At 35.4% G+C, this 12,741-nt stretch overlaps 1 protein-coding gene across 5 annotated transcripts in view; it reads right to left on the bottom strand.

Annotated features, from left to right (window-relative positions):
• The window catches only part of HEATR5A (HEAT repeat containing 5A), a 64,928-nt gene that overhangs the window by 40,208 nt on the left and 11,979 nt on the right, over positions 1 to 12,741 (bottom strand). For 4 of the 5 annotated variants that reach the window (XM_041484108.1, XM_041484106.1, XM_041484105.1 and 1 more), the window contains exons 5-11: positions 9,915 to 10,023; positions 9,251 to 9,400; positions 8,813 to 8,984; positions 6,669 to 6,829; positions 3,915 to 4,170; positions 2,674 to 2,829; positions 1,704 to 1,954 (exon numbers count right to left, since the gene is read on the bottom strand). In XM_041484108.1, the coding sequence (XP_041340042.1) occupies positions 1,704 to 1,954; positions 2,674 to 2,829; positions 3,915 to 4,170; positions 6,669 to 6,829; positions 8,813 to 8,984; positions 9,251 to 9,400; positions 9,915 to 10,023 (1,255 nt within the window). The remainder of the gene's footprint in view (positions 1 to 1,703; positions 1,955 to 2,673; positions 2,830 to 3,914; positions 4,171 to 6,668; positions 6,830 to 8,812; positions 8,985 to 9,250; positions 9,401 to 9,914; positions 10,024 to 12,741) is intronic. The other variant, XM_041484107.1, reaches the window with a different exon arrangement.

Below are 12,741 nucleotides of genomic sequence, written 5' to 3' on the forward strand. Positions count from 1 at the left end.
AAATATCTTACATCTTGCATTACATCCAGTCTCCAAAATAAACTGCTCATAAGTCAGTATTCCAAGTAAGAAGTGTCATTATCAAAAGTATAATTGAAAAGCTTCAATTTAAAAAACATCCGTATATAAATTCTTTTCACACTTAAAATGTTATGAAAGGTTGCACATGAAAGTTTGCTTCATTAATGTTTGAGATTTTTACACTTCCAAAGCTTCACCTGACATCTTTTTTCCAATCTGAAAGCATTAGTTTTCCCAGTTCCACAATGCTACCAAGTGGTTGTTAAAGAAGAAATGTATTTGTATAGATTCCTGCTAGAGTTAATACATTCGATTCTAAATTAAAACAGTATCTTTTTTTAATTTTACTACTAAAAATCACTAAAAACTTAGCATACTTACGCTACCTATAAAGCATACATGCTAGAATGGATGTAATTTAATTATTTCTGACAATTTTTCTTTGTGTTCTAGGAGGAATGCCTGATATTTGAAGAATTTTTAAAAACTGAATTATAAGCAATAGAACAGAATGTTAGATATATATAAACTCACTAATTACTTTGTTTTCTTTAGGTTCCACCTGCAACTCTAACTACCCTCTCAAAGGACAATCCATTAATATAGAACAGCTTCTCTACAAATCACTATTGTCTATGTTTGATATTTCCTTGTCAAAACTGCTCTACTCAACACTGGTCTCTTTCTGCTCCTCAGAACAGAAACTAGTCTGGAATCTGGCAGTGTTCCTAGGAAAGAGCAGAAAAGCGCTTTTGTCAACTGTTCTGTTCTTCCCCCGGCCAGCTTAGTACTGAATACAGTGTTCCTCCCACATTTTTTTTTGTGCCCTCCCATACCTCCTCCCTAGCCCTATTTCATCCTATTATATTCCTCTAAAAGAAATCTTTGTTAAGAATTATGTTTCTCTGTTAAACAGAACCTTCAGCTCTGCTTAGGTACATAGTATTTGAATGCCACTTCTTATCTATAAAAGTAGGCAAACTCCATTCATTTTGTTCTCTCTGCATGATCTTTCATGCAATCACAAGGAAAAGTTCATCAGTCAGGACTCTGAATGTCCAGAATGTTGTTAATGCCCACGGACACTGAAATAGCTGTTTCCAGAAGAAAGAATGTAAGTTTCTACATTATGCAAAAAAATTAGCACATACTGCTGACATTTCTGATCCACCATAGTTTTCCAAACATGAGTAACTCAGTGGATAAAATTCCCATTAAGATGGAAACAGCTCCTTCCCCCAGTCTTTATTTCTACAGCTGCATATCCTTAAAACTTCAGAGCACAGCATCTTCTATCTGCACTAGTGAGGAGATTGGCATCTTAGACTGAGTTAATGCAAGAAGCTGATTTCTGTTATATTCTGTAAAACAAAACAAAAGTGTCTATTGGTTGGACTTGACCAAATATTTTCAAGATAATCCATAACTGCAGTTATTGCCGTAAGCACTGACTACCCTGTACACCTGAGAGTCATTCCCAAGAAACAGGAATTTCTGCTCCTGATATATGTGAGAAAAACACATGCTTATTTGAGTCATGGTATGCTTCAAAGTCCTCTTCTTCATGAACCAAAGTATCCCATCAGTATCACTGGGTATTGTGATCAGTCACAAAGAAAACATGCAAATACCACTGCAAAAAAATATAACAACAGCCTATATGAAAAGTATTCATACCATACCTTCCCTTTTCCATGTGGAATTCCTAAAGGACAATGTTTTACTGCACCCAGCAAAGCAGCAACAGCAAAACTATAGCCAGTTACTGCTTCTGGGCAGGATTTCAAAGCACTGAGTCGTTCAATGCAACGATCCAACAGCAGGGACACATAGGAGGGCAGTGCTACTGCAATACAGCGCAAACACCACGCTGCTGTCAGTCTAACTGAAATGCTGGGATGAAGAATGACAGAAATTACTGCCTCCAGAACACCTGAAAAACAATATGCACAAACACACTTAAGAAAGAGCAAGCAGATTGTCAAACAAGCACAGGACTGGCAAACAACATGATCCTATTTCTATACTTCTCTTGAAAAAGTACTATTTTCTTATTTTAAAATAATTGTAACAAATTTAAATAATTAAGCTCTTTTTAGAAAAATTTATCCTGGATGAAATGTAACATTATGGAGAAAATCTAACATATTGCACAGTTATCCCCCAACATACATAGAAAATATCTGTAAGCTTCTGTAAGGAAGTAGAAATCCATGCCATGGATGCAGCTAAGTAAGAACAATAAAGGTACCCAGATCAATCTGTTTTATTAAAAACATTATGAAGTGTTGCAATTTAAATACAATCCTTAATGGAGTAAAATTTAATTAAGCTTTCTTTTTTTTTTTTTAATGCCTTTCTTGTACAGGTTAGGAAAGATATAGAACTCTTGGGGCAATGTCTGAAATTTTCCTACAGCCTGTAAGGCAGTTGACTTTTGCTCCTCCCCCTCACTTTTTTTTTTTCTTTTCTTTTTTTTTTTGTTTAAGTTTATTGGATTAAAACAGAAAATAATACAAGAACTATGGAGGATCCTGGTTAGGAGACTGAACACGAGAAGAACAGCCATAAGAAATCAAAGAAGATCACAGTGAACAAACAAATATAAATTTAATTTATACTCTGGTTCACAAAATAATTCAGGGCTTGTACCTGTACTGGAGTCTTGCAGTAATGGTGCTGCTGTAGTTCCTAAGCCATGAATGAGACTTCCAAGTTCCTGAACAGCACACACAAGCACATGCTGACTCGCTGTTAGATCTGTTGTATTAATTTTTGTTTCCAAGTTACCATCACTTATTGCAGCATCTGATAACAAATACAAGAAAATCACCACGAAATCATTACCAAAATCTAAAAAACAGATGGGAGAAATATTTTTGCCAGGAGTAGTAATTTATAAGTGAGCTTTTACCATTACCATTTTTATTATTGTTTTCATAAAGGGCTACCTTCACTGAGACAAGTACATTTCCTTTACTGAAAGGATGGTGTAGTAACATCTGTAAGGGCAAGAGTGTGGATAAATGGAAAATACCAAATTGCTTATCTTTACATGATGGGGAACAGTAGCTAGCAAGAAGAGTGCTATTGTCTGCCCTACCAAATGTAACTTGAAGACGACATACTTTGATATTACTTGCCCGATTGTACTGCATTGTAGGAAAAAAGAAAGGGAAGAAAAGAATGAAATCTTGCAAGAGCAAGCGAGAAGGCAGAGACATGGAATGAAGAGGGAGGGAAAATCATGATGTTTTTTGAGAGTTTATGTTTTGAGACACAAATCATTATGTCTGTTTAGACACAAAACATTTAGATATTTAAATCAGATACAACATGTACGCCAGAGGACAACAGGTTATGTTCAGGATTTTCTATCTTCTCCTCCAGAAGGACAACGGTGGAAGATCGGAGGCTTTTTCTGGAAGCAGTGTACAAGACCTTATCATGCAAGAGATCTGTTTTCTTCAGGAGAAATGCTCATTTGTCATTTAGGATCAAATGCTTCTTTTTTGAGCCTTCAGTAGTGTTAACTGCTCTGAACAGGAAGGCAGGATCTGACCAGATATGCATTATCTGCCAACCTAACACACTTTACAATACTGTCTGTATACTATTGCAATTATTTCATTTGTTAATGGTTAAAATTACATTTGCCAGGAATGGAGTGTTAAAAAAACCTGTATATACTTATGTGGGTACACACAGACACACACAAGTAAATAACCAGCCCAAGCTAAAAACAAAGCAGTCCATCAAAAGCCCTCTACATTATCATGGTAATAAATCAGCACTATATATTCTGTTTCTGTGGATTCTGGATTAGGTAGTTGGACAATCACTTAAAAAAGGAAAAACAGAGGCCCGAATGGATAATCTTGTTAGACCCATACCTACAACTTTCTTCAGTTTCCAGATGGCCTGACAAATCTCCTTGGCAGCTGCAATCTGAGCCTTTTCCCCAAGCAGGCCTCCTACTGTAGCTCGAAGGATGAATGAAACACAGCGGCGACAGCCGATAGCATCCATCGGACTCTGAACAGCCTTAGGGTGAGACTGAGACACCAGGTCTAGAGCATGGGATAGGAAGGCAGAGAAGTTCCTTTCAAGCCATTGTGCTCCTAGTGTAGAGACAAATACCACATATGCCTGAAAGAGATTTCAAAAGAAACATATTTTAGAGCAAAATATGTGGAAACTCACTGCTAACTGTCCTACATACTTATTTTTTAAATCTTCACATTGCCACAACTAGAACACTAAACTGTAATGATTTATAAATGTATGCATCCATAAATCACACACATTCTCACTCTGCAATTTTTTATAATATGTATTATTTTAATTTTTAAAAATAATTTAAATTACTATCAAAACTGTTATGGGTCCCTTCCAACTTGGCATATTCTGTGATTCTGCACCAGTAATATTCAGCCTGCTTTGACTGTAAGTTATTCAAGCTGCTTGCCCATGTCATCTCATTCCAGAGTGTGAGAAATGGCAGTTTACCCTGCACAGGCACTTGTTATGTAAAACATTGTGTTTGGTCTCACTGAACAACAGCTTTCAGCTATTTAACATTCTGCACATGAACCCCAAATTTAATGTATGAATGCATTTTAAGAACTACTATGTTACAAAACTATAACCCATAACCCAGAGAAAATTTGGTTATTAAAGGGTCTGAATCAGGGAATATTTGCAGCCCCCAAGCACTGTTCTTCAACCCAATGAATTTTAATAGTTTGCCGTGCAATGGAGGTACCATAAAAAGACTGTCATCACAAAGAGAAAGAATGCAGAATCACTTTACAAACCTAATCACCACAAGACCATTTATTTCGACACATAATAAGCTCCCCTACAATTGCCTTCTATGTGCATATGTTGGATGTTTTTAATGAAAAGATCAAGAAAACAGAATACAAAAAATGAGAATATGCAAATGAGCACACCAAATTCCTCATAAGAAAGGAACTTTCTACTACTGCTTGTATCAATCTACTCTCAACTACTGCTTATATCAATCAATTTGTGTATTTGCCTCATACCTACTTTGTCTTGTGTCTAACATTCACAACAAAATTACTCATGTAAAGGAAAGGGAACTATTGTAGACAAAATAATTACACTATTAGATCCTGTTAGCAGCTTATTGCTCTTGACAAATACTACTTTGGCATCATAATGCACCAGTACATTACCCTGGTTTTACAGCTTTGAAACCTGAGGAATTTAATAGGATAAAGACTTGTGAAGAGCAATCCTGCCATGGCTTCATTTTAAACTCTGTCTTGAACTTGGCTTGAACAAATATAAAATCTTCCATATGTAAGTAGTCATCTTCCTTATTTTTAAATTCATAATAAGCTGCAACTCACTAATTAACAAATTTTTTAGCTGCAAGTGTTTTCTATTCACAAGCACTGATAAATTCTCAATTTTTCAAGCTTTATTTTGTAGAAACATTGCACTATTTAAACTGTTCTGGCACAGTATGAGTGTACCTTCTAGCACAGGTGTTAACATAGATACACATGAAAAAGGAGACAACTTTCAAAAACCAGAACAAATAGTCAAAACATTCAACTGAGATATCTGATATATTCCTGGAAAACTAATAAAACTACCATGTATATAGAACATCCTGGAAATCTCTGGCATGCATTTTCTAGGCAAATAGCTGTCAAGGTATTATTGTTCCCTAGTTTTCTGTTCTCTCTGCCAAAAGTTAATGCTTCCACTCAGCATTACCTGAGCACAGAAGACAATTTGTAGCATCTTCTATCTGTTTCACTGCCAAATCTGGCAGCTTGTATCAGTAATTCAAGCTAATTTAAAGATCTTTTTCACAGAAGTTGAAACATACTGACAAACTGCCTTACTGCAAAGGTGGTTATCATACAGCTGTGGGACTGTAACATAGCAAAATAATCACAGCTACTTGTACATAAATGTTCATCATGACCTTTAGTCTTGAGTCACAGGTTTCACATTTGATTATCTACTATTCAGCATGTTTACATTTAAGATAATATTTGCAGGATGAAGCCAACCCAATATTATCCGAAAATTTTGTACTGTTTTTACCAGCAGGCACTACATGGCCTGGCTTCAGTCCTGTTCAGTTTACAAGGTTCTATGCTTTGAGCATCCTGGAACACAGCAAAACAGATGCTGGGTTTTTTCCACTAAATTCTGTTTTCCTTACTTTTCATGCACTTCCTCAAAGCAGAACCATCTTTTCAGAAGTAGACTTGGAGTTCCCTATACAGAAGGAAACTATTTCAAGTTCAAACATTTCTTCTAACTTCTCCCTTTAATTTCCAAATGTAAGGAAATAAGTTTTAAATTTAAAAAATGACGAATTTATTTATATTACTCATTTGAAATTCATATATGTGACGCTTTCACAAGTAGTACATATTTAATTTTTAAAATGTCACACTCTTGGGTAAACAATAAGCAACGTCAGAAATCTTTTTTTCTTTTCTTTCTAGTGTGACTCAAGACTTAAATCCTTATTTTGAAATACATACATCTCATTACCAATACAAAAAAAGGATGAAAGAAGATGTATATACAGAGCAAAGCAATTATACAAATGTTTGGCAATCTCAGAAAATCATAACTGATGTAATCCAAACCTGGGTGACTCCAACTCTAACATCTCTGCTGACTGAACTGGTCCCTTTCAACATATCACCACTGGCTCGTAGAAATCCACAACTTCCACGCAGAAATCCAGTTCCCAATAGCTCCATCGCATCTTCCAAAGAGATTCTGCGGAAGTTATGCTTGGTGGATGCTAAGAATAGATGTACATCTTTAGAGAAATAGTTCAAAAATCTTGCTACATTTTAGAAGTAGAGATTCAACTCTCTCAATTTTAGTAAAAATAATTTGCACAAACTGAGTAGCACAATCAAATCCAAATACTGTTTGAGCATAACTTCACAACAGAGACTAGGACATGTTAGCTCAGTGCTCCAGCAAAACACAGTATTTCTGAAGTTTTTCTGTTTTAACTACCTTTAAGTCATTACTTAATATGCATACTTATATTTAACCACCCTCAGTATTGACCATATATGCTCCCTCTGCAAAAAGGTCTGTAAGGTCTACTCCTACCACCCACAGCTTCCTGAAAGCCCTGGTTCTTACATATTCCAGCTTACCAGCAAACACAACCTCTATTCCAAACCTCAGACAGGGCAGATCCCCCTCTACTACACTTAGCCAGGTAAAGACACAGCTACAGGTCCTCTCAGAAAAAATATCAAGTCACCTTAGCATTAAGATAGTTCTCTAAAAGAGTGAGAAAAATAAAATATGCTTGCAATTGTTTAGGAAAATTATCCATCCCCAATTCCTATTCCAATGCTTTACTTCTTGATAGAAAGTTTATTTAAAATCCATGCTGAGACATGTACATGTAAGCTTAGCACGATGACAGCACACTGTGAAAACTGACCTAATATTTTCACTGCACTTTTCATTCTCTTTCAAGGATTCAAATGAGAAAAGGAATGAGAGGATTGGAGATAAAGATGTCCAGAAAAAAAAATTAAACAAAGCCCCCTCAATATCAGCAGGTTGTCAGACACAATACACAAATTACAGGAGTACAAATTTCTTCATGTGCTGCTCCCTCCATGTCTCCTCCAGCCCCTTCTAGTCCCCCTCCAGCTTCTGCCCCACTTAGCTATAACTTCTTTTTAACTAAAAATAACTAAAATAAAGACGAAACTCCTTGAAATAGCCAACCAAATAATTTATAAGCTTCTTACATAACCTTATCTTAGAGCCTTAGAAATAACAAGTACATTGCTTACATAGATTAAAGGCAACTAATGAGTCTATAAAGAGGTCAGAATATATATATTTTTTATTTTATTGAGAAAAGATAAGTGCTGGGTTTTTTTTTCTGTAACACAGCAATTCTCTCCAAAAATTTCTGGGGGAAATAATTTGTAAACCAAGACTTCAGAGTCTACAATGAAAATACAAAGCCTCAAGTATTTTGAAAGACAGTAAGTTGGGCTGAAAGGCATGTCATTTTGTCATTTGCTGGTTGTTGCACTGAAGGTCTTCTCTGCTGTCATTAAAAGCAGAACAATCAGTCTGAATCACACTTATTCTGCATCCTGTTATATTTTGCTTAGATTACACTTAGACATTTAGCTTGGGGCTTCTAAGAATAAAACCATTCAGTCTGAATCATACAAAGAATTGGAGATGGTAACTTTGTGCCAGGATACTTCAGTCAACCCAAGTCCTGTCTATCAGAAAAAACTGTTACATAGCTGTTGTGTGAACAAAACTGCCTGCAAATATCTGCTTTTGACCATCATTATACTGCTATCCACTGACAATCCAGATGCTGTATTGACTACTGCAGAAAAACACCTTAAAGGTATCCTTAACTTTTTAGTTTGACAGAGAGACTGCCTCAAATCTTAATTATTTCTAAACTGCTTAAATCCATCTTGCTTTTCAGTTCCTGAAGTTACTAATTTCTCTCCATACAACAACAATCTCATAGTGGAGAAAAAGTTTTACTAACTACTTTTCATTGTTCATTATTTTATGAAGATAGATAGACAGATAAACACAACCAAAAAACAGCACTTCACAAGAAAAAACTTCGAAAAAAGACCAAACCAGAGATATGAACAGTTGGAAGAAGCTTACAATGTGGTTTTACTTCAGGCTTCAACAGAACTTGAGTTTCTTATAATCTGACAGATTTTTAGAGATGAGGAATCAGCAAAGAAAGCATATATTTTACCTGTTATCTGCTTAGAGGTTAGAGCTCTAGCCAATAATGTGCCTAAAAGTTTTGAAACCGCTAATCGTACATCATAATTGGAACCTTCAAAGGATTTAAAACATAAGGTAACAACACTATCCAGGTCCGTAGTCCACATAAACAGTGCTTCATTCTGAAGTTCAAGAAGACACTAGACAAAAAAAGGGAAATAAAAATGTTTTGACATGGAAAAGCACTCAGTAAAAATTTTAGTTTGCTATATAATACAATGAGTTCTTCCTAACAAAATAAGCACCTTGCTTCATACTAAAATTACTTTTTTTTTTTTGCCAAGTACTATCAAAGGAACACACATAAGCAAAGAATGTTTCTACTTCCATGTTCATTTATCATTAAAACAAAATTTTATGTTTTAGAGAGAGGGAGCTACTTACAACAGCTATTGGAGCAGTTTACCTTAGCAGCAGCACAGCGGACAGCCATGGATCGATCTGTCAAACACGATCGGGCAGCTTTGTAAATATCTCTGTGACAGGGGATAGCAGCAGCTCCTAAACCATTTAATATATTTTGCAAACTAAGCATGATTTCATAACGACCTTGAGACTGAAAAATGAAAAAGAGAAATGTTGAAGTTTTGTAACCCTAAGCTCCTTGGAAACACAAAACGCCAACTACTGAAATAGGTGAAAAGGCTGGGTCTTATAGAGATCTATTTATACTGAAATAAGTTAAAGCAGATAACTCGCCCCAAAACTCTATAAGCAAATGAAAATAGTAATTCTATGTTCTATTGAAAAGCAATAATTACAAGTACAAAGCCCAAAATATAAAGTACGAGCTATAGAAAAAAGTTCTCATTAATAATGCAATTAAATTTTCTAATTTATCAAGAACGTTCATGAAATCAGATAAAGAAAAGCTGTGATACACCCTTTTATAGTCATAATCCATTAACTCTAGTATTTCTTTAAAATTTAGACACTGATTTTTATCTGACTTTTCACAATTTTTTTTTGTATTTTGGTATCATGCATTTTCTTTTATTCATTGGTCCAGCTACCAGCAGTAAAAATCCTTTTATTTTTCCAATCATTTTTTAAACATGCTGTTCCAATACCTCTGCATTCTTCATTGCTTTAAGCACATTCCCAACGGTGTCAGTAAAACTGTTTCCCAAAATTCTTCCCAATTTTTTGTATAAATAGCCCAAGCATACCACCGCAGCACTAAAACAAAAGCAAATCCAAAGACGCGTGAAAATGGATGCACTAAGAGATGAAAGGGATTAAGACGACTGAAGTAATCAATGTGCAAACAGCAAAAATAACTAAACAGGATGTCCCAAAAATGTAAGTGGATCATCAAAAGGGAAAAAAAAAAAGCTCTGTATGTGGCACATACCCTCTAGAAGAAATGCAGACACAAGGATTGCTAAAGTAACTTGGATAATACAAGAATTCAGGTAATAAATCTTCCAGGACATTTTACAAGAGAAATAGTTCTCATATGCATCTTTAAACCTTAATTTGTTACTACGCATGCCCTGTGCCATGCTGCAGCAGATGCTGCCAGAAGTAGTTAGGGAAAGCTTATTTACAACTTGATGGTTCACAGTAGACTGCAAATGGTCTAGTAATTACAATTCTGTCATTTATGTATCACAGTACGTAATCAGGAACTACCTTGAAGGAAATAAAACTATAAACCCACATTCCTTTCATTGTAGACAGATTCTGAATTTAGCATTCAGGGGAAATACCTGACAAATGGACTCTGTGCTCACTGGCCTTTCCTTTAGCAAAGGCAAAAAATGCTAATATTGAGGGGGAAAAAAATAAAAAAAAGGGGTGCCTAATGAAAGAGCATTTTCCTTTTAATAATTAGTTAACGAAAACACTTTGGTTTTGTATTGACTGATATACAACAGATCTATAAATCAATTAATTTCTTGAATACAAAGAGAAAGAATTATACGTTTAATCAGCTTTCAGCTCTTTTCCAGACCTACTTAAATATGTAGACATTGCTCAGCATCCCCTTCAGCAAAACAACATTTTGCTTATTCCCCAACTGAATTCAAGTACTACATATATAATTTTAAATTCTCATATTGAATAAATTCTTAATTTAAAAAATACATTTAATATTTACAATAATTCCCTGAATGTACAGTAAGAAAAACAAACCTAGTATCATTTATCTCTTACCATACTACAATATTACTTTCACTAAAAACCTGGTTTTTGTTATTGCTTTTATCCAACTCAGTACACACCAACAATTTGGATTTAAATTTTGTTCATGGTGTGCCTGGGCATGAAATTACAATTTTCCAATTTCCCTTCTAAATCTGATGGTCACAGGTACTCTCCCTTAATAAAGTAATAAGCTGCATTCATGCTGCATGACCTGTTTACCTCATTTGGCAGAGCATTCACATCATGCTGAGTTTTAGTAGCAAATGAGCACCTAACTAAGGTTTTATTTAAATGCTTGCCTAAAACATTTTCGTCTTCCACATATAGAAAAGAAGTGATAGTCTATGAGATAAGAGACCAATTCACTGGAATCTGTATTTAAAGGAGCTCCCAGGTGTATCAACATATTGTGAACACTGATGGTGAAGTGGTGCTACAAGACAACATGGGCATGCATGCTAAATATGGACAGATGGAAAGACAACGTTTAATCAAGATCAAAACAAAACAAAAAAAAGCAGTTTTTCTACACTCAACACCAATAATTCATATATTTGCAACCTAGGATGAAAGATTTTACTCAACACACAGTTCTGTAGTCCCAATTATTTTCTGTAGCCTGTAGTCTCCCTGTCAGTTCTACCAGAAATCCCTTTACCAAAACTTTATTGAAGAAAATAATGTTTTACAATTACCTTTTTCTCCATCTCTTTCTTCCTCTTCTTACCACTGCTTACATACCCAGGAACAGGTGGTGTACACTGCCACCTCTCTCTCCCCTGCTACTACTCAGCATTCTGGCTTTATCTCCCATTTCTCCTTTACTGCCAATGGTCTCCCACATCCCTCCTTGCTGTACTGACATCACCCACTTCCTCCAGTGTGGCACATCACAGCTGGAGTGGGAAGACCTGCAGATCTCAGTCCCACACTACAAATCAACTCTAATGTTAATGCATATCATTCTTAAGAATGTAGTATAACAGTAATTTACTTTGCAAGACTAAGATCCTTTATAGCAAAATTATTCCTAACTCAAAAGACTGTACAAGAGGTCAACTGGAACAACAAAGAAACCAAAAAAAAAAAAAAGGTATAAGAAAATACAACTTACTACTTGCAAAATCTATTTTCAGGAATCTTTACTTGTGTTGTCAGAAACAGGTTCAGCATCCGAAGTAAAAGAGGAAGAGAGATCCTGCTCTGCTTTCAACACCATATCATTAATGCAAAAGGATGTTCATCTATCTTTACTAACTTCTATCTCATCTTTATTACCTTCATCTTTAATTTGCTTCACTATAGTGAGTGATGTGCATAATTTTGGGAATGAAGGTTATTCATTACATTTCTGCACACAAAGATTTGGCTTCACATTCTGAAGTAGCAGTTCATGTTTCTCTGCTCTGTTGGTCAGGCTTTCGGTATTTAGTTACAAACATTTCAGATGTTTTAACTATATCCAGTTTCCCACCTGAATTAAGAAATGTACTCAGTAACTGTCTTTTATACCTGCAGTTGTGCTTGTCTGTTTTACTGCTCTTCTCAGCCCTCTCATAACTCTGTTATCCACTGTTGGTATTCTCCCTGGCCTGATTTTCAATTGTCTGGCTGGAGACCACCAGGTGTCTTCTACCCTTTTGGTTCCTGATGCTCATATACAACATGGACTACCAGCACAATCCTTGTTTTATTATGTATTTTGTGGCAGTGAACTCAGATGCATCTCACCACTTAAACCAGTCT

Source organism: Pyrgilauda ruficollis, unplaced genomic scaffold, assembly GCF_017590135.1.
Source record: "Pyrgilauda ruficollis isolate IOZ18807 unplaced genomic scaffold, ASM1759013v1 scaffold63, whole genome shotgun sequence".
Taxonomy (NCBI): domain Eukaryota; kingdom Metazoa; phylum Chordata; class Aves; order Passeriformes; family Passeridae; genus Pyrgilauda; species Pyrgilauda ruficollis.